This window comes from Pteropus alecto, unplaced genomic scaffold (genome assembly GCF_000325575.1).
Source record: "Pteropus alecto unplaced genomic scaffold, ASM32557v1 scaffold123, whole genome shotgun sequence".
NCBI classification, from domain to species: Eukaryota; Metazoa; Chordata; class Mammalia; order Chiroptera; family Pteropodidae; genus Pteropus; species Pteropus alecto.
The window spans coordinates 8,142,375-8,165,550 of NW_006433950.1; the positions used below are offsets into that span (position 1 = coordinate 8,142,375).

The 23,176-nt window shown below is 40.6% G+C and overlaps 2 protein-coding genes across 3 annotated transcripts in view; one reads left to right on the top strand and one right to left on the bottom strand.

Moving 5' to 3' along the window:
- Positions 1-23,176, bottom strand: part of PRSS54 (serine protease 54) — an 81,563-nt gene that overhangs the window by 33,967 nt on the left and 24,420 nt on the right.
- GINS3 (GINS complex subunit 3) lies at positions 5,042-10,004 on the top strand. Of its 2 annotated transcripts, XR_001516583.2 has the most exons (4): positions 5,042-5,400; positions 7,253-7,486; positions 8,388-8,671; positions 9,516-10,004. XR_001516583.2 is itself a non-coding variant. In XM_006908804.3 (3 exons), the coding sequence occupies exons 1-3, from the start codon at positions 5,215-5,217 to the stop codon at positions 8,616-8,618; spliced, it is 651 nt and encodes a 216-aa protein (XP_006908866.1). In that variant the 5' UTR covers positions 5,042-5,214; the 3' UTR covers positions 8,619-10,004. The 2 variants fall into 2 exon arrangements, 1 of the variants encoding a protein (XP_006908866.1); XM_006908804.3 differs by having other exon boundaries at positions 8,388-10,004.

A 23,176-nucleotide genomic window follows, 5' to 3' on the forward strand; every position in this document is an offset into this window, starting at 1 on the left:
AAAAACCCTACTCATACTCAAAGGGCCCCATTCTGATGCCTCTTTTTCTGTAAAGCCTTTGCAAACCCCTCTTCTGTCCAGGTCAGAATGCACCACTCCTTCCGAGTTTCCTAGCTTTTGGACATGCCTCTGTCATAACTTTACCACCTCATGTTACTTTCTCCTCCACTGGGCACCTAACAGTCCAGAACACATGCAGCCCGGGGGCATCTAATAGGCATCTGAACATTTCGATGAATAACAGCTGTTCCTCACCCATATTCTCCTCAAACTAATGAATTTATTGCCACTCCATCCCCTTTGGACTGAGAGAAATTTTGGTTATCAGATCATGGATTAAATTATGTAATAAATTACCAAAAAAAGATGAACATATAGGAATGGGAGGAAGGGGTATTTTTAATGGAGCTGGGATCACAGAACAAGAAACGCTAGGTTAAACAAGTACCTCAATTACGATGCCATAGCTGCTCCTTTGCCAACTTTTAAGGGTGACACACACACACAAACAAAATCTCTCTGAATGTATAGTATGAGTTTACAATTTCTGCTAGTACTGCTGAAGACTGTGGAAAGAACCTAAAACTGGCACTACCCACACACAGAGTCGCATCATGCCCATCAATTTATTTGGATCTCATTGAAGGAGTTTTGGAGCAATGCTTAAGATATAGCTCAACAAAAGAAGAACATTTAAATTATGTAAAAATGAATTCCAGTGATTTAAATTCATTAACTTTACATAGTAAGATTTCAAACATAATACTGTAGTTTCAAAATACAAAAAAAAAAAACAAAAACCTTCAATAATTTGAATTCAAGGGAGCTATACTGTCTGAATTTTTGCAGGAAAAATTTTAATTGAATAATGTCACTTTCAAGTACATTTAGAAACTTGAACTTGAGAGGGGGACGAGTGTATCCAAGCTTAGATCAATGATGATGATGAGTGATGGCAGCTATTTAACCAATGTTCACTGAGTGATGGCTGTGTGCCAGATATTGTTTGAGGTGCTGAGGATACAGTAGTGAACAAACACATGAATAATGATGGTAAGAAGGACATTTATGGAGCCCTTACTATAGGCCAGGCCCTGAGCTAAGTGCACTGCAATTCTGTGACCTACAATTATTATCTTCATTTCACAGACGCAAAAACTAAACTTCTGATAGTTAACTCACCTGAGGTCACAAAACCAATTATAGAGGTGGAAGTTTCTGCTACCAAAAATTGGACCCCAGAGTGTACAGATATGCAATTATAATATTGTAGAGCTGAAATTTGTATGTTATTAACCAATACAACTTCAATAATAAATAAACGAATAAATAAAACCATTAACCTCTACAAAATATTAATTAAAAATAAAGTGGTGGGAGTTGGCCGCTACCTAGTATTGTCGGATTCCAGAAGTAGCACAGCGGTTGAGTATAAATGGCTGCTGGAAATGTTTCATAGGTCGAGGACTAAACCATTTTAAATCTTCACTCTTTATGCTTATGCATTCCATTTTTACAGTTGCTATAAAAATTCAGTACGGTTCTACCGAAACTTCAACAAATTTAAATTAGTGGAGCCCAATCAATGAGTTTCATCATGGCATTACTAATGACTTAAGCTCATGGATCTAGAAGGTTCTATGTGACTTAAACTGTACCTTAGCAAACTGTTACCACTTTCATTCAGTGTTTTCAGTGTTTCACTGCTCCCCTTTGTGACTGTTGCAATGTCTGCACACCACTTGTACTATTATTTACTCAAACTGACTCATGATTTTTATCTAATTTTTTAAAGGAAAATAGTATCACTACTATAACTAAAAAAGCACTGATTCATTCAACAAATATTTATGAAGTGCCTAACGTACACTAGGCAATGAAAATACAGCCGTGAAAAATATACCAAAAAGAATCCCCTAGTAGGGAGAATAGACAATAAATGAATAGAATATATAAACCATTAGAGAGTGGTCGGTGCTGAGGAAAAAAAGGGAGGGGTATATCAGGTGTCAGTTGGGGAGGGTGGAAATTTTAGGTAAGGGAGCTAAGGAAGCCTCATTGAGAAGAGGACTTATGAGTAAAGACCCGAAAAAGTCTGGAAATCCAAGAGAAAGGCAATCTAGGTGTGGGAACAGACGGTGTAAAACCCAGTGGGCCTGAGTGTTCCAGGAACAATGGGGAAGTCATGGGCAAAAGGAAGACTGGGTAGGAAGCTATTGCAAAAATCCCGGCAACAGATGATGGTGACTTGGACCAAATTCTGAAAATATTATGAAGGTAGAGCCAGCATTTGCTGATGGACCAGTCATGGGGTGTCAGGGAAGCGGGATCAAAGAAAATCCTAAAATCTTCGGCTAAGCACCTGGAAGGATGGAGTCCAACACATTTCTTTTGTTTTCTTCCTCCCTTCCCCCGACCCCAGGTCCTCCTCCACCACGCCAGCTTTGGATTTCCGTTACTTGCATCACAGTCCCCTCTCTCAAAGGAAGAAATTTAGAAAGCACTGATATTCAAAAGAACAGATTTAAAACTGCTTGTGATTTTGCTTATCTAAAATCTGTGTGCTACATAGTTCTGATTCGGCAATCTTGGAATGATTACGGTACTATTAGAATACTATTTTCAGGGATCCAGCAGATACCTTTCAGAGTGAAATTCTGTATGTTGTAAATTTACTGAATATACTCTGAATATTTTAAATATACTGAAATTCTGTTTAGTGTAATTCTGGTACATAGATTGCTTGGCTGGGTACTAAGGAACACACATTTTCTTAGAGAAAAGAAGCATTCCTGGTTCTTATAATTTAGGCTATAAATGGATGTATACTTGATCAACTATGTGCCTCTTTTGTCAATGAATTAATGCAATTGTTTAGCATCATAAGCTCAAACTTTCACTAATTTGTTATTCACTTATTAGTCCAAGGAGAGGATAGATTAAGTATAGTAAAAAATATACAAACAGTGACTAATAGCCTCATGATAAGCCAGGACATTAAATAAGAAAAACCAGTATTCTGATTTTATCTTAAACACTGGCCTATTACTTTAGTGTTAAAATAACTGGTATTTGAGTTTAGAGCCAATATTTTGGTCTCTGTATAAAAATAATGCCTTTGGCATTAATAAATCATTAAGCACCTATCTTAACAGCTTCAACATAAAAAAAATACTGTTAGTAAATAACCTGCATTACCCTCAATTATACAAATTAATATTCCTATCCCAAACTATATCCAGTACCATGCATCCATTTCATCAGATTAATAAATTTTGACTATGAATTATGTTTACTTTTAGACAGTGCAGCAAATTGAACATTTAAAATATAATAAAGGAAAAAAACTTACATAAGTAAATTGATGCCTCCTGACTCTAAAGCATCAAGGCTGGTTTCTCCACTGGGCTGCAGACCTGCCTGTCTAGCAGCTCCCGGACTCTGTGAGTGTCAAACTGAACTCATCTTTTGCCTCAAACTGCCTCTGTTCCTATTAATGTCATCTCCATTCACTGGGTCAACCAGGTTAAGAACTTGACCCATCCTTGACCCCTGTCTATCCTTTACTTCCTATATCCAGTTAATTGTCAGGTACTGCCCGCTGAACGGCTTCCAAACTGGCTTCCCTGCACTCATCTCTCCCTTCTCCACCACACTGCCAGAATTCTCTTCTTAAAGCTCAGAATTATGTTGTTATGTGCTCAGCTCCTAAACTCCCAAGGCTTTCCACAATTTGGCCGACTTCCCCATTGCTTGTTGTTTTGGTGATACCCAAAATTTCATTTAGAGATGACTGATGACACAGAGTGGTCAGTGCCATTGGAGGTTTTATTGTTCACAGTTCCTAAAAGACATGGCCCAGAGTCTTTACTGTGGTTTCTCTGGCAAGGAATGGGCGAGGCAAAGTAGGCAAGTTTGAGCAAGTTTAGGACAGTTTGAATAATCTTGGTGGACTCTGGGCTATAAAAGTGGTCTCCAATTGTCCAGTACTTGACCTTGGGGTGATTTAGAGCAGGGGGACTATTGCCTTGGTATGTGGGAGTTAGATAAAGGAAGTGGTTGGGGATATGGACTTTGAATTGGTTGGTTTGTACATGGAAGGTATATTCCCACGTAAATTGTTACTCTAGGAATTAGCTCATCCTGGGAGGGGCAGTTCCTCCCTGCAGCCCCAAGATGTCAAAGTATAAAATACAGAACATAAATACCACGATTAATACACATCTCCCTTCCCAGGAACCCTTTACTCACAGCTCTAGATGCCTAGAAAATGCTCTTTTATATGGAAAACGTTCTGTAGTGCATCTCTCAAAACTGCCACACCCATATCCCTTATTGAGTAGCACACCCAAGTCTGGTACCATGATCCCTTCCTTGCACCCCTCCCCCCACTAGGCCAATGACGGTACCTGACACAGGAACCCAATCTACAGAGTGGCTGGCAACCTATGATCCTTGTTGTCTGCCCCAAAAAGATGAACTGGAGAAATCACATTTTCTTTTTTAAGGATTTACATTAAGAACCACAAAAAGAGATTGCCAGTTAATGGCAAAGTTAGCCGGGTGGCCCTGAATTAGATGCAGGGCCTCTGCAAGCCATGTGTACTCTAGTGCTCCAGCCCCCTCATCCCACTCTTCCCATACCTCCTCCAAAACTCTATAATACTCCATAATAACTACTTAGGGCTAGTGCTGGAGGTTTTTCTTTTTTTTCCAAGTACCAAGATTAACAGAGATGCACAGTGACAAAACTAGTAAATAGCTTTGACTTGATCAAGCCTGCGATGGAGGGCACAATGCCGCCTTCCTTTACCCGTCCCCCCACACCCCCACCCCCGCCTCCGCAAACGTGTTGTAAAGTGTTTTTAATTTCATAAAAATATTTAAACGACCACATAAACACAAATGTTTATGCATCCTGCTGCTTTGGGTATCTTCTTAAGGTTCCCACACTGGGCTACACTATGAGAAGAAAATTTCTAGCGAACCTACTTAGTGCTCCCCAGCCATCGCAGACTTTATCGATTGCTTCTGCCTGGGCTGACCCGCCTGGATCGACTGCTCCCGTCTGGTCTGTCCCATGCGCGGGAAAATAGATTCGATCCGGCAACCCTATCCAATCTTCACAACGCCGACCAGCCACCTTTTACATCCCTGACTCCGCGAGGTCTACCGAATTACACGAGTGGAAGCAGAGAAGCTCAAACTGCCGCCATGTCCGAGGCTTATTTCCGGGTGGAGTCGGGTGCGCTGGGACCTCAGGAGAACTTTCTTTCCTTGGACGACATCCTGATGTCCCATGAGAAACTCCCAGTGCGCACCGAGATCCCCATGCCACGCCTCGGCACTTTTTTCCAGGAACGGAGTGGAGGGGCCGACACCGACAATGCGATTCCTCAGGTGAGCCTTTCCGCTCGGTCAAGCGCGGAAAGACTACAACTCCCGGTGGGCCTTGCGGCTTTGGGGGACGGTGCATCACTGGGCGCGCTGTCCCCTGGGAATTGTAGTTTTAGGAGAGGAGGGTTCTTAACGCGCCCGAGTTCTGTTCGCAGGTCGCGCGCGGAGAGCTATAGTTGTTTCCCCACCCGGCCTTGGCCACGTTTATGGAAACGAAATTTATCCTAGGTCCTCAGGCTCTTTTTAGCACTGATTCCATTTTTGAAACTATACATTCGGCAGTGTCTGCCCCGCCCCATGAGTTGATGCTTAAGGATTGGCTCCTATTGAATGCTTCAGGATCAGGGTTCTGATCACGTTTGCCTTAAAGCAACATGTTCTGTTCAGAGCATGTGATAAGTCTGGGACCCACAAATTGATAGATTCACCTCTGCATGACGGTAACGTTATCCGCAGCCATTTACTGAGGTCTTTGGTACCAACATGGATGGGGTAGGTGGAGTGTAATTTTCCATTTATTACTCCTTTAATCCTTCAAGAACCCTGTAATTAGGTATTGTTACATACGAGGAAGCTGAAGCCCAGAAAAGTGCCGCTGTAAGTAGTGAGCTGGGATTCCACCCTAGGGCTGTATAACTTCACATACAAATTTGTCCCAAGAATATCGCATGTAATGGTTATTTTCAATTCCCTATTTAACCCAAGTTTTATTTAGAAGATGTTTTTGTTTGGTTTTGTTTTGAGTTCATTCTTATCCAAGTAATACATATACAAAGTTTGAAAAGTCAGATGAGCATTGTCTTGCTTTCCCTCACTTCCTTTTCCAGCTCCAAGAGGTCTGTCTACTTCCTTTAGTAGTTTCTTCAAGATTCACCTCCATATTTCTACTTAGTTCCTGATTTTTTAAAAATGTAGACATTATTTATTCACTTCATTATAGTAAGTAATGATGTAGTTCTTTTCCACACTGGCAGAGACGTGCTGCCCATACTTCAGATTTCCTTCAATTTTACATAATGTCCTTTTTCTGTTTCAGGATACCCCATTGCATTTAGTAGTCATGTCTCCTTACACGCCTCTTGGCTGTAACAGTTTATCAGACTTGTTTTTAATGATTGTGTGACCGTTTTATGGAGTGCTTTTGTTGCTTCCTTCAACCCAGTTATGTTTGCCTTTTATTTTTATTTTTTGGGTATTTTTCTTAATTTCTGGTCTATCATGGCCATCTCCTGATATTTTCCAATTTCGTTTAAACTTGAAAAAGATAGACATTTATCTTTTCTGTCATCTTTGAAGCTATGATTTCATGGTATGGGGAGGGTCTCTAGCCTGAGCTCAGGCTGATCTATTTTTCTTTACATTCCTATAGCACCCAGAGTGGTGCTTAGCACATAGTACGCACTCAGTAAGTATATATATGGAATAGATACTGAATATTCAAAGAAAGAAGAAATGTTTATTATACTTCTAAAGTATCTGGAATTGGACAGTTTTTATTTATGTTAGAAAACTTTCCTTTTTTTTAACATTTTTCTATTTTTCCCTCTTCCCCTTGGTAACCGCTAGTTCATTGTCCATGTCCATGAGTCTCTATTTGGAAAACTTTCCCTTTATACCACATTTTTGTTCTCTATTATATTTTTATTGTATAAATCCATTTCTCTCTCCATTCCATCATGACATAAAACTTGAGCCCACACAATCCATTTCCTCAGGTCACAATCAGATCTTGTGCGTTTGATCATCACTTCCTCAAAGAGAACAGGCGATACTGCTCATGCAGTGTGTATTTCCTTTTTGTCACACACATTTACTGTGTCATTGTTTTTAAAGTCTACATTCTTGTCTGCTGCAGGGCTCAAAGCTGGAACTCCCCTTGTGGCTGGCAAAAGGACTTTTTGACAACAAGCGGCGGATCCTCTCTGTGGAACTTCCTAGGATCTACCAAGAGGGTTGGAGGACTGTATTCAGTGCGGATGCCAATGTGGTGGACCTCCATAAAATGGGGCCCCATTTCTATGGGTTTGGCTCCCAACTCCTGCATTTTGACAGTCCAGAGAATGTAGACATTTCTCAGTCTCTCCTACAGGCAAGTAATTGATGTGAAAAACCTATGGCACTGTACCTGTCTCGGGAGCCAGCTGTGGCAGCCACCAGCCGTCACTCTTACCAGGGAAGTACAGAATTTATGCCATTAACTAGTTTATTATTATTCCAGGTCAGCCTAAAGTTAGACTGTATTTGCCAATTATATATGTACTTTAATATAGCTCGTCTACTGCTCTTCATATTTGCTTGCTAAGAGCTGAGACCAGCAGGAAGTCCTGGAAATGAGAAAGGGGCAGTGGTTGATTACAGTAGTCGTGCACTTAAATACACACTTGCAGCGCAGCCCTAGGACTGGTCGGAGGGTTCCTTTTGGAAATACATGTGCTCTCTGGTTATTTGTTCCCTTGCTCTGGGGTTAAGACCTGGCTCTGCAATGTATTGGCTATGTGACTTGATCAAGCTACTGACCTCTAGGCATCAATTTTTCACCTGTAAAATGGAGATAATGATAGTGCCAAAATAATAGAGTTGTAGTGAGATTATGTAGTGCCGTTTAATGGTAACTATTATTGTTTGTGGACAAAACAGTGTTATGCATATATTACCATCCTTCACAGTAGAACCTTACTTTAACTTTTCATAATTATTTTTCATTCTGTTACTACTAGAAGAAACCATCCTTTCTACCTCTTGTTTTACTTCCTCATTTTTAGCTTTATAAGACCTATTGGGTCAAGATATATTTGCTCTACATATATTACTTCATTGGATTTTCACAACCACCCATTTCACAGACAAGGAAGTAGAGGCTTGGCAATGTGAAATAAGTTACTCAGACTTTTCTTCTGCCTGAGTCCTGAGACCAAATTCTTCCCTTTCATGCCATTTAAATGTTCAGGAATAAAAGTGGATCTGATTTCTCTTACTCCCTTCTTCTTCAGACATTTATTGGACGTTTTCGCCGCATCATGGACTGCTCCCAGAATGCTTACAATGAAGACACTTCGGCGCTGGTAGCCAGGCTAGATGAGATGGAAAGGGGCTTATTTCAAACAGGGCAGAAAGGATTGAATGACTTTCAGTGTTGGGAGAAGGGGCAGGCTTCTCAGATCACAGCTTCTAACCTTGTTCAGAACTACAAGAAGAGAAAATTCACTGAGTTGGAAGACTGAAGGCCAGAAGAACACAGAACTGCCCACTATAGATTTATCCCTGAGTGTCCTTGGTAAGAACCTGGTTGACCCTATAAAGGGCCAGAATCCTGTCCCATCTCATGGCTTATTTCCTGCAGCAGCCCCAGGAGTGACACATCATCTAGTTGGGAAAGAAAATGCTGGAGGGTATAAATATTTCAGGACTACCCCCACCCTCCTGCCTGACAGCCCAGGCTGACTTAACCCCAGAAGCCACAACCAAGGAGAAATCAAAGATCTTTACAAATTAGGATCATTAATACGTACATTGCAATAGAGTTGGAACTGGAATTCCATGTGCCTGGGATTTGGACACCCTCGATGTCCAGTGTCACTAGCTCCAATGGACAGCTACGAATTGGGCTATCTTAGTCTCGTCACAAAATGTTCTCTTGATCTTAATTGCCTCATCTTTCTCTTGGTGGCACAAAGGACAGCACTCCCAGGATGCTGGTCTTGTAAATATCTCCTGCTGCCTGCCTGTTACCCCAGTTTCCAAGAATAAAGAAGGCAAACGGAAAGGCTGATGAATGGCCTGGCTTTTACTAAAGAGACGACTTTGCTTTCCTCCTCCGTCATTAAAAAGTCCCATGACTCTACAGTCAAGGTAGGGAGGAGATGGTTAAATTGAGCTTGTTTTTGTCTTAGATCTTTAGGGCACCTGCATAGTTATTCCATTCCTGCCCTGGAAAAGCTGTTGGAGTAGTCTGGAATTGCAAAACAGTTATTAATGGGTGTTAACCTGCCCTCATTACATCAAAATCAGGACTTTAGAGCTGCTGGTTATGCAGAGCCATGTTTGAGAAGCTTAAAATGGCAAATGTAAGTGGGCAAGAGGCCTTGGTTATGTTTTTTTCTCTTCATTCCATTTTGCAGCATTTTTACCTATTGGATCCCTGACCTTTTACTGAGAATCTGTTTAAGCAAGCACATAACTCGTTCCTTGGAGAGGCAGGCAAGGAGGACGCCTTAGGCTGAGTAGGAAACAGCATTCCCGGGGCTCGCTGGACTGTTTGAGGGGCAGCTGCCTCCACACCACTGCGCCCCTTACAGCTTCCCACAACTAGTGGAAATTGCCTTTGTTGGTGGAAATTATACAGGGATTTGGGTATCCGGACTGCAGATGTCTTGATGCAAACTTAGAATATCAGGAATGCTTTTAAAATGTCTGTTTTAAGATGGAATCGATGTTTTTATAACTTGATTTTTGTGCTAAATAAATGATTTGCTTTGCACATGAATATATTCTGTACAAGTCCTGTTTCTATAACTTGAGTACTACAGACCAGGCAGATCTATCAGAGAATGTTGTCTTTGATCATCTCTGACAATAATGCCCAAATAAATCATGTTTTAGCAACTGCTCTTCTGTTTGGATGAGACTCATATAAATATTTGGGGGGGACACACTCAGAGATATATAGAGACTTGGGAGGGAGACTCAGAGATAAAGAGACTCAGAGAAATAGACTCGGAAGGGGACACATACTCAAATACGACACTCAGGAGGGAGAGACTCAGGGGGAGACCCAGAGATAGACTGGGTTAGGAGAGACAAGCAGTGACTTGCTAGTGGAGGACCCAAGACATGACTCGGGCGAGACTCGGAAATGGGAGCGTCAGGAGAAAAGAGACTCGTAAAGCAACAGAGACCTTGCAGCCACCTGTGGAGATTTCACATTTTTTTCCCACATGGAATAGTATTAAAATCTGTCTGTGGACTAGGACAGAAAGCTAGTCTCAAAATTCTCAAAGGGTTGGCAAAATTCAGAAGATCTTCTGCATCTACAACGCAAGACAGTGATCCCAGAAAGAACGGAAGCAGACATGCGGAGCTGTTTGATTGCACCAGCAGTTAGATAAGCATCGTGCCTTCAGGAAAATATTTTCTCTAGATATAGAGATGACACACATCACAAATGTTTTGAGAACGTGGGCTAGGAACCTCCGTGTTGGAAAAGAGTTGAAGTAAGGAAAGCGGAGAGATGAGAGTGACCTGTGGTGTCAGGTTGGAACTGAAGGTACTATCAAGGGATGGTTTTAGCATTATATGTGTATATAAATGTGTGTAAGAATGTAGATATATGTAGGTGTTCAAATATGTGTACCCGTAGAAATGTTTTCATATCGTACATATGTTCATATCGTACATATGAATATACATACTTCTGTATACATTTTATGTGTAAATTGCTAAGGATATACATATGTCTGTACATACACACATACTTTTTTCTACTTTTTTAGGAGAAAACCTAGAATAAACGACTCCCAGTGTTGATATATACACCTCCACTTAGGCATGGTTTATACAGACCACCAAAAAGTAAGGCACAGTTCTTGGAAGAGAAGGTTGAATCCAGGGCCGAGGCAAGGAGGGTGCAAGATGAATCTGGAACAGTCACCTGTGCCAGAAAGTGGGAAGACGCTCACAAAAATAAGGAGACATCAATGGGACATCAAACAGGACACAGACTCCTAGCCACGTCTGGGTCAATGTGAGTGCCACATTAAATAAAGACAGTAGTGGATTTTAACCCTTTGAATAAAATAAGGTCCTGAGTCCATACTAAAACAAATAAATAACAAATAAATAGATGGAAGGGGGAAGGCAAACTCCCTTATAACAGAATTAACACACAAAGACGCCAGTTCTCCCAACTGGAGTCTCCACATCCCTACTTACTCTCCTGGCGACGGCACACCTCCAGTGACCTGTGTGTCCAGCACGCAGAGGAGTTGCCGGTGCTCACATCCCAGCCAGGAGCCACCTTGTGAGAAACGAGCAGCGCTCACACGTATACCTGGCAAGGCTCCCAGGTTCCTGCCTCAGGGCCACTGCTGCCTCCTGGGTCATCCTGGGTGCCCAGATTCCACATAAAAACAGTGTGTCCTGGAAGGGGGACAGGCTGTGGCTGGTGCCTGGTGGACCAGGCCAAGGGAGAAACTAAACCTGGGGGCTTTGGGTTTCTCAGAATAGAGGAGGTGTCCAAAACCTCCTGTCACTCCCTGAGGTCAGGGAACTTTGTTGTGCTGAGTTCATACCTAAGAGGATGCTGTAGGAGGGCCTCGTCGCTAGTTTACTGACGTTAAGGCTAAGGCGTGCACACACGTGCACATATACACACGGAGTCTGGAAGGACAGATTAAGAAAATGATTATGTTTGTCTCTGGGCAAAAAGACTGGGAGACAGAAGTGGGAGTGAGAACATTTTACTGACTTGGTACCACTTGGTACCAACTCCTCTGCGTGCTGGACACACAGGTCACCACTGGAGGTGTGCCGTCACCAGGAGAGTAAGTAGGGATGTGGAGACTCCAGTTGGGAGAACTGGCGTCTTTGTGTGTTAATTCTGTTATAAGGGAGTTTGCCTTCCCCCTTCCATCTATTTATTTGTTATTTATTTGTTTTAGTATGGACTCAGGACCTTATTTTATTCAAAGGGTTAAAATCCACTACTGTCTTTATTTAATTATTTATTTATAGGTGAATAGATGGCAAAACCTTAAAATAGTGAGATTCCTGTCAACTGTCCCGGTTAAGAAAGGTATAGGGAATTATGTCTACATGACACCATTTTTGAAAGAAGTTAGGAAGATCAAAAATGTACGAAAGATAAAAAGCCCTAAATATGGCCCAATCGTCCTAAGGGGCTGTGTGAACATGGAAAAAGGATGGAAAAAAGCAGTGTTTGCTGTGCATCCTGCTACCTGCAGTCTAGGGATCCAGCTCCACCCCTGGAAATGACTCCTCCCTCACACCTGCCCTCTGAGCTTCTGAAGCCCCGCACATCTTCACGTCCCCCGCCCCCTCACACTTACCCATTCCCATATATTCACCAGCAGGCCTGCTGTCTGCCCTGAACCCGACTGTGACCCAAGGGCTGGCCCAGCCCAGGGTCCATCCATGTATTCACTGAGCACTAGAATATCTTGGCCTTAGGCAAGGGAGCAAGGCTAGCTGCCTCTACCTGAAGCCCCAGAGGCCTCCTTCTCTACAACTGGGAACCCTGACTGGAAGTGGAGTATGGGAGCAGGGCTGTGCTGGGGGAGGAGTGGGGGTGCCACCCTGGGAAGCCAGGCTCCACTTCTTGGCCGGCTGCTGCCTTTGGCCTCACGTGAGGGGCAGGACTCTGTGAGTACTGGGGGCCAGGGGCTTTGGTCCATTTCTAGGGAGGGGCATGAACCTTGGGTGCTGCCAGTCACAGCTCGGTGTCCGTCTGTCCATCAGTTCAGCCTGAAGCTGCTCAGGATGCTGCCATCCCTTCCTTAATAGAGAAACCACCCCATCACCCTAACCTGAAGTCATTCTGTCCCCCAGGGGTCTTTGACCATTTCAGGAGACATTTTGGTTGTCACAAATCGGGGGCTGGGAGCTACTGGCCTCCAGTACATAGTGGCCCAGGATGCTGCTCAGCACCCAGAAGAATGCCTCTGCCTCAGCTCCAGCCCTTCTCAGCAGTGGTCCTGCAGCCATGTCCACCCAGACACCATGTGGACATGCTCTGCTCCAAGCCCCCAGTGTCAGCCTGCCAACCTCCACCTGACTGCTCATCCAGCCTCCAGGTCTGTGCAGACATGGTCTCTGAGGCCCAGAATCCCAATGGCAAGCACACATATCTGTGCCCCTCAAGCAGACCCATAACTCAGTGTCACCCCTATCAACCATCCTTTGGAGCCACACCTGCCCGCTCAGTGGCTCAGAATGATGAACACGAGCCTCCCCACCCCCAGATTCTCAGTGGAACCATACTCATCCACATACCTGGTGACATGCCCCAAAGCTACAGACTCAGATGCAGACACTGAATTAGACCTTCATCTCAGCCCCAGACCTACTGATCCACTGAATTAGACCTTCATCTCAGCCCCAGCCCTACTGATCACTGTCCTAAAGCTGCTCTTGTCCACCCAGGAATATACAGGCTCTGCACCCATTTCAGCTCTTGGGAACAGGCCTGACAACAGCAAATGCCTCTGTGGACCTCCCACAGCCGTGTACCCCAGCTCTGACTCTGTTTCTCAGTCAGCGAATCCTAGAGGCAATCTCGTCACCTGGAACCCACTAAAGGAAGGTATTTACCTGCTGAAACTGAAGATGAGAAGGGCGTTTGCTCCTTGAACTGCACAGACATCAACACAAGGCTGTGTGGATCCCAGAAAATCAGGCAGACATGACACCACCAAAGGAAACATAACAGTCCAGTAACTAACTCAAAGGAAGGGATACCTACAATCTGCCTGACAAATAATTCAAAATTATCACCCCAAAGAAGCTTAATGAGATATCAGAGGACATACGTAGATCTATAAATGAATCAGGAAAACAATGCAGGAACAAAATAATAAAGAAATAGAAATCATAAAAATGGACAAAGGACCTCAACAGACATTTCTCCAAAGACGATGTACAAATGACGAACAGACATAGGAAAAGATGTTCAACATCATTAATGATTGGGGAAGCAGCCATCAAAAGCATAGTAAGATACCACCTCAGCCTGTGAGAATGGCTAACTTCAAAAAGCCACAGATAACAAGTGCTGGTGAGGATGCAGACAAAAGGGAACCCCTCTTGCACTTTTGGTAGGATTGTGAGTGGGTGCAGCCACTTGAAGAACACGGTTTCAATGGCTCAGGGTCACTCATGAGTGGATTTTTTTTCAGTTGACCTGCACAGTTCAAACTGGCACACATAATGGAATAGGACTCAGCCATAAGAAATAGGAATTCCTGCCATTTCCAACAACATGGGTGGACTTTAAGGGCATTATACTAAATGAGAGAAGTCAGAGAATGAGAAATACTATAGCATATCACTTATATGTGGACCTAAAACAAAATTAAAAAACCGACATGAAAAAGAGATCAGACAGAAAACACCTAATCGGAGCAGCAAAAAGAGAATTAAAAAAAAAAAAAATGAGGGTAGTTTAAGGGATCTGTGGGACAACATCAAGCACAACAACATTTGCTTCATAAGAGTGCCAGAAAGAGGAGAGAATGAGCAAGGGGTTGAGAATCCAACTGAGGAAATAATGATTGCAAACTTCTCTGACTCAGAGAAAGAAATAGACATACAAGCCCCGGAAGCACGGAGATCCAAACAAGATGAGCCCAAAGAGGCCCACACCAAGACACATGGTAATTAGACTGCCAAAGGTTAAAGACAAAGAACATCTCAAAAGCAACAAGATAAAAGCAGTTATTCACTTACAAGGGTGCTCCCATAAGACTGTCAGCTGATTTCTCAACAGAAACTTTGCAGGCCGGAGGGATTGGCATGAAACAGTCAAAGTGATGAAAAAGCAAGGACCTATAACCAAGATTACCCAGCAAAGCTGTCATGTAGCATTGAAGAACAGATAAAGAGCTTCCCAGACAAGAAAAAGCTAAAGGATTTCACCACCACCAAGCCAGTATTACAGGAAATGTTAGAGAGATTTCTTTTGGAAGAAGGGGAAGGAAAAAAATCCCACGAATATGAATAATAAAATACGATAACTATGTACCTATCAATAATCACTTTAAATGTAATTGGATTAAATGCTCCACTCAGAAGACATGGAGTGGCTGAATGGATAAGAAAACAAGACCCATGTATATACTCTTGACAAGACACCCACTTGAGATCGAAAGACAGATTGAAAGTAAAGGGATACAAAAAGATATTTCATGCAAATGAAAATTTAAAAAAAGCTGGGTAGCAATACTCATACCAGACAAAATAGACTTTATAACAAAGGCAATAAGAGACAAAGAAGGACATTATATAATGATAACAGGATCAATCCAACAAGAGGATATAACCCTAGTAAACATTTATGCACCCAACACAGGAGCACCTACATATATATATCAAATACTGACTGACATAAAGAGAGAGTAATACAATCATAGTAGGTGGCTTAACACTCCATCAATATTAAAGGATAGATCTTCCAGACAATAAATCTATGAGGACACAGCAGCCTTACGTGACACACTAGACCAGATAGATTTAATTGATATTTTTAGAGCATTTCACTCCAAAGCAGCAGAATATATATTCTTCTCAAGTGCACATGGAACATTTTCCTGGGTAGACCACATGTTAGGCCACAAAACAAGTTTCAATAAATTGAAGAAGACTGAAATCATATTAAGCGTCTTTTCTGACTAAATGGTATGAAACTGGTATGAAATCGGTGACAAGAAACCTGAAAAATACGCAAACCATCGAGGCTAAATAACATGGTACTAAACTATAAATGGCTTAGCAATGAGATCAAGGAAGAAATCAAAAGATAACTAGAGACAAATGAAAATGAAAACACGACTCAAAATCTATGGGACTCAGCAAAAGCAGTCCGAAGAGGGAAATTCCTAGAAAACAATTCCATTTACAATTACATAGAAAAAATATACCGAGGAATAAATTTAACCAAGAAAATAAAAGATCTGTACTCAGAACATTATAAGACATTGAGGAAAGAAATTTAAGAACATACAAATAAATGGAAGCATACTCATGGACAGGAAGAATAACATCGTTAAAATGTCCATACTACCCAAAGCAATCTACAGATTCTAAGTGAATCCTATCAAAATACCAACGGCATTTTTTACAGAACTAGAACAAGTAATCCTAAAGTTTATATGGAACCAGAAAGACCCCGAATAGCCAAAGTAATCTTGAGAAAGAAGAATAAAGTTGGAGGTATCACTCTACCTGATATCAAACTGTGCTACAAGGCTATAGTCATCAAAAGAGCATGGGACTAGCAAAAAACAGAAACATAGATCAATGGAATAGAAGAGAGCCCAGAAAGAAATCACACCTATGTGGTCAATTAATCTATGACAGAGGAGGCAAGAATATACAATGGGGTAAAGACAGTTTCTTCAATAAATAGTATTGGGAAAACTGGACAGATACATGCAAAAAAATGAAACTGGACGACCATATATAAGAATAAACTCAAAATGGATTAAAGACTTTTTTAAGAACCAAAACCATAAAACTTCTAGAAGAAAACATAGGCAGCAAACTCTCTGACATCACTCTTAATATTTTTTCTGACCTATCTTCTCAGGCAAAGGAAACAAAAGAAAAAATAAACAAAAGGGACCATATCAAACTAAAAAGTTTTTGCACAGCGAAGGAAACCATCAACCAAATAAAGACAACCTACTGAATGGGAGAAGGTATTTGCCACAACCAAGGTATTTGCCAACGATACATTGGATATGGGGTTAATATCTAAAACTTATAAAGAACTCATACCACTCAACACCAAAAAACTCAAACAATCCTTTTTAAAAATGGACAGAGGACCTGAATAGGCATTTCTCCAAAGAAAACATACAGGTGGCCAATAGACATATGAAAAGATATTCAATATCCCTCATCATCAGGAAAATGCAAATTAAAATCACCATGAGATACTACCTCACAGCTGTCAGAATGGCCATCATCAATAAATCAATGAATAGCTAGTGTTGGTGAAGACGTGGAGAAAAGGGAACCCCCATGCACTGTTGCTGAGACTGTAAATTGGTTCAGCTACTATAGAAAATGGTATGGAGTTTCCTCAAAAAAATTAAAAATAGAACTACCATATGACCCAGTCATCCCTCTTCTGGGTATTTATCCAAAGAAATCCAAAACATTAATTTGAAAAGATATATGCACCCATGTTCATTGCAGCGCTATTTATAACGGCCAAGATGTGGAAGAACCCTAAATGCCCATCAATAGATGATTGGATAAAGAAGTGGTACATACATACAATGGACTATTAATCAGCCATAAAAAAAGATGAAATCTTGCCATTTATGACAACATGGATGGACCTAGAGAGTATTGTGCTGAGTGAAATAAGTTAGAGAAAGACAAGCACCATGTGATCTTACTTATATGTGGAATCTAAAAAATAAAGGAACAAACAAAACAGAAATAGACTCATAGATACAGAGAACAAACTGATGGCTGCTAGATTGGAGGGGATTAGGGGCTGGGTATAAAAGGTGAAAGATTAAGAAGTACAAATTGGTAGTTACAAAATAGTCACATATTATAATATTATAATAACTATGTATGGTGCCAGGTGGGTACCAGACTTATCAGGGGGATAACTTCATAAATCATATATATGTCTAACCACGATGCTGTTTACCTGAAACTATTATTGAATGTCAACTATATTTGAAAAATAAAAATAATTTAAAAATAAAAATAACTTGTATTAAAGATGTAGAAAGCACATTTAACATAATTCAAGATCCTGTCATGATTAGAAGTCCCAACAAAGTAGGGACCACATATGAAAAGTCCACAGCTAATACCATACTCAGTGACAAAAGGCTGAAAACTTTTTCTCTAAATCAGAAACAAGGTCACTCATATTCACCAGTTCTTCAGTGTAGTACTTGAAGTCATATTCAGAGCAATTAGTTAAAAGGACTGAAGACATTCAGTAAAAAAAAGGGAGACTTTAAAGCATCTGTTTTCAGGTGACAGGATGTTATATACAGAAAACCCTAAATACTCCACCAAAAACCCTCATTTGAACAATACAGTACTGCTGCAGCCTGGAGCCTCACAGTTGAGCCAGATTCTCAGTTATCCAAAGATCTTTGGGGAAGGTGAAGGGTTGCCTAGAAACAATCAGTTATCTCAACACTGACTTCATTTCAAAGCTTCCTCCAGGGTTACTCTACACGTTGTGTTCTGCTGAGAGTTTTAAGGGAAAGCCACAGCAAGGTATGACTGTCTTAAACTCAAGCAATTTAGGTCCACAGGAAGTCATTCATTCATTGACCAAGTATTTCTTTGTTTTCTGCAATGTGGATGTTCAGTCCTGGAGATCAAGGGACATGTTGCAAGCACCTGGTGTCACTTTTGGTAAGCCTGACCGCGTTTCTGTGTTTATTTAATGCCTCAGAGAAACAAGACTTTCACTCTGCTACTGAGATAACACAGAACTCAAAAATCACCATTGGAGCTATTTAAACTGTGCGATTCAGTGGCTTTTAGTGTGTTTACAGTGTTGTGCAACCATCACCACTACAGAGTACAGCATATTTTTGTCACAGAATGAACCCTGTAATCATTAAGTCCCCACTCTTCATCCCCCCAGTCCTTAGTCATTGGTTACTGCAAATGTGACTTCTGTCTCTATGGATTAGCCTATTCTGGACACTGCACATAAAGGAAATCATACAATGTGTGGCCTATTGTGACTGGCTTCTTTTGCTTAGCATAATGTTTTCAAGGTTCGGCCACATGGAAGTGTGTAGCACAACTCCATGCCCTGCTGTGGTGGAAGACTGTTGCGTTATGTGTATATCTCGCTTTTTGTGCATCGTTCGTCAGTTGATGTACACGTAGGTGGTTTCCATCTTTCAGCTACTGTGAATAGTGCAGCTCATAACATTCGTGCACAAAGTGTTGCTTGAACACCTGTTTTTGGGTCTCTAGGGAAGACACCTAGGTGTGGAATTGCTGGATTATATGGCAATTTTATGTTTAACTTTCAGAGGAGCCTCCAAATTATTTTCCACAGTAGCTCCACCAATTTCCATTCTTACCAGGAACGTATGGAGGTTCCAATTTGTCTGCATCCTCATCAACGCTTACTCTCTTTTTTCAAAAAAAGTTATTGCTATAGCCTTTCTCGTGAATGTGGAAGAATACCTATCTCATTATGGTTTTTATCTGCATTTCTCCAAATATAATTAGATTGATCTTTTTTTTTATGTGCTTGCTCTTTGTGTGTCTTTGTAGAAATGCCTATTCAAGTCTTTTGCCCATGCAGGGAGAAGGCTGGTTTGCGTTTTTGCTGCAGTGTTATGAGAGTTATATGCATATGTTCTGGATACAACACCGTCACCAGATGCAGTGTTGAGAAACCTTTCCTCCCGTTCTGTGGATTATCTCCAATTTCTTTAAGGATAGTTTGGCCCAATCTAGAATTCTCCTTCAGATTCAACTATTTGTCTTGATTAAACATGCTCCTGGTCACTAGTTTATTTCCTGTTTTTGTGAAGGAATAAACTTTGGCGTTCCCTACTCTACCACTTTGGCTGACATCAACTCTCACGAGACTTCCTCATGCGCTTCTACATTCCTAGGTCTGTGCCAGGGGTTGAAAATACAGTGGTGAAAGAGGCAGACGTGGTCGCATCCCTCACAGAGCTCTGTAGTGTTTTCTCCATGAAATAAAGATCTATACTTTCCCTCGACTTTATAGTCTCCATGGATAAAAGCTTTGCACTTTTGAAGTCTGTATTTCAACTACGGCATGATCTCTCAAGACCAGTTATCCCAATCACCCTGGTTAGTGACTGAGGATGCTTGCAGGATTTTTACCTTATGAAAGAGAGTGACGGCATTTATTGGAATTTAGGCATCATTATTCCCCTGCTCCCAAACTCAGGCCTTTTCCACTTCAGCTTCATGGGGCTTGTTCTCTCTTGCTCAGTTGGCCTGCAGCATGTGTCTTTTCTCCATGTATAGGGAATCAAGTTGATAAACCTCGTTTGATCTTCTGTTTGAGCAAGAACATAAAGTGATAACAGGAAAGAGGAATTCTTAAAGGCACCTGGAAAATCTAAATAGACTGATCAGCGGTATGGAGATAGAAACAATCATCAAGCCAAGTGGACATAAGTCCTTGTGAGAGACAGCACTGGCCATTACGTCAGGAGCTGGGAGTATGAAACTAAGAAATGTCCATCAGAGAACTTTGGAAAATATCCTTTTTCCCTGACAAAAAAGAATGCGTGGTAGGGCCTCTTGGGTGCCCTTTTTCCTCCTTCTTTGACTTTCTCTTCTTCTCATACTTCAGTCTGACCTCAGGAGGAGGAGAAATATACATGTCTCTTTTTCTTCCTATATTTAAGTCTCATATTATTTATTCAGTTCTTTCCCCATTTGCATTCCTGACAATTCTTTCTGTCAACAATCTCAATCTTCCTAAAACTTTTTATTAAAAGTATAAAATTTTGATATTTATGTCCCTTTCATTGAAAACATTCTCAAAAATCCTAATTCCACAGAGTCTGCTTTCGGGAATGTGTGCACCCTCGACTTAAATTTCTCTATGATTTTTGTTTTTCAGATTCGGAAATGATACTGAAAGCCAAAGAGTTAACCTCTAAGCAGCACGTTTTTCCAAAAGGACAATCAAAGTATAAAAACAGTGAGACTGAGAGAGATGGCTTCTGATTTTCCACAGTAAGAGAAGGCTGTAAGTTAGAAAAGCCACAAATTTACCAAGAGTCATTAAAAGGAAGTATTTTCCCAAGAGAAGTGAGATTGCTAGAGAGATATTATGAAAATATTGTGAACTTGAAGAAGACTTCATGTTAGCTCCAAATACTCTTGGTCACTGAGCATCCCCAGAAGTAAATATTTCCATAAATGTGATTCAGATATTGACTGTCTGAAACATAAATTAGTCTTAAATTGGTCAGAACATATTCTGTAAATATGATGAAGACTTGGGGCAAAGGTCTGAATTTACAAAGGGAAATGGAGATAAGATGCATTCAGAAGAAAAAAATTACTGTATATCAGAAATTCTCTTTTGTATAAACTTATTGGTAGCCCCGCACAAAAAAATCCAGAACTGAAACTCATAACATAAAAGAGGAAACAGAGGAAAAAATCATAGAATACCATCAAATTAATGGAAACACAAGGGCAAAGGAACAATGGACACATAGAGCTACCAGAGAACAAAAGATAAAATAGTTATAAGAAAACCTCATATATCAATAATCACCCTAAATGTAAATGGACTGAACTCACCAATAAAAAGGCACAGAGTTGCAGATTGGATCAAAAAACAAAACCCAACCATATGCTGCCTCCAGGAAACACATCTCAGTTCCAAAGACAAATATAGACTCAAAGTGAACGGGTGGGAAATGATATTTCAAGCCAATGGCATTCAGAGAAAAGCGGGAGTAGCAGTACTAATATTTGATGAAATAGACTTCAAAATAAAAAAGGTAAAGAAAGATACTGAGGGACACTTCATAATGATAAAGGAAATTATACACCAAGAAGACATAACACTTATTAATATCTATATTCTCAATCAGGGAGCCTCAAAATATGTATAGCAATTACTAACAGAACTAAAGGGAGAAACAGACCAAAACACTATCATAGCAGGGGACGTAAATATCCCACTTTCAGATTTGGACAGATCATCCAAATAGAAAATCAATAAGGAAATAACATCCTTAAATGACACATTAGACCAACTGGACATAAGTGACATTTACAGAGCCTTCCATCCCGAAACAGCTGCTTATACATTCTCCTCTAGTGCACATGGAACATTCTCAAGGATTTAGCACATACTGGGACACAGAGATAGCCCCCACAAACAAAAGAGGGTTGAAATCATACTAACCATATTCTCTGATCATTATGTTTTGAAGCTAGAAATCAACTGTAAAAGGAAATCAGGAAGAACCACAAATACATGGAGATTAAACAACATGCTAATAAAGAATGACTGGGTCAGGGAAGAAATAAAAAGAGAGATCAAGAGATACATGGAAATGAATGATAATGATAGTACAACACATCGTAACCTTTGGGACACAGCAAAAGCGGTCATGAGAGGAAAGTTCATATCATGACAGGCCTATCTCCAAAAACAAGAAAGAGCCCAAATAAACAACCTAATGCTTCATCTTAAAAAACTAGAAAAGGAAAAACAAATGAAGCCTAAAGTCAGCAGAAGAAAAAAAATATCAAAATTAAAGCAGAATTACATGAAATAAAGACAAAAAAGAAAAAAGAAAAAAGAAATGCAACAAAGAGCTGGTTCTTTGAGAAGGTTAATACAAGTGACTAACCCTAAGTTAGACTCAGTAAAGAAAAAAGAAAAAGGGCACAAATAAACAAAATTAGGGATGAAAGAGAGGAAATTATGACAGACACCGCAAAAATACAAAGGATTATACAGGAATACTATGAAAAGGTATACAACACCAAATTTAATAACCTAGAAGAAATGGACCAGTACTTACAGAAATACAACCTTCCTAGACTGAATCAAGAATAACTGGAAAAATCTAAATAGACCAATCAGCAATATGGAAATTGAAACAATCATCAAAAAGCTACCAAAAAGTAAAAATCCAGGACCAGATGGCTTCACCAGTGAATTCCAAAAAGACTTTGAGGAGAATAGGCAATACTTCCTAACTCATTTTATGAGGCCAATATTACTCTGATACCAAAATCTGGTAAAGATAACACAAAAAAGAAAACGACAGACCAATATCTCTCATGAACACAGATGGAAAATTCCTAAATAAGATACTAGTGAACCAAATACAGCAATATATTAAAAAGATTATACACCACGATCAAGTGGGTTTCAGAGGCGCAAGGATGGTTCGACATATGCAAATCATCTAATGTGATACACTACATAAACAAATTAAAAAATAAGAATCATATGATCATATCGATAGATGCAGAAAAAGCCTTCAAAAAGATACAGCATCCATTTATGATCAAAACACTT

Bases quoted from the DNA above. Each gene is read 5' to 3' on its own strand.
- GINS3 (XM_006908804.3), top strand. From the start codon at position 5,215: ATGTCCGAGGCTTATTTCCGGGTGGAGTCGGGTGCGCTGGGACCTCAG. The intron at 5,401-7,252 runs GTGAGCCTTTCC...TGTCTGCTGCAG, and splicing joins CCGACAATGCGATTCCTCAG to GGCTCAAAGCTGGAACTCCC. The intron at 7,487-8,387 runs GCAAGTAATTGA...CTTCTTCTTCAG, and splicing joins TTTCTCAGTCTCTCCTACAG to ACATTTATTGGACGTTTTCG.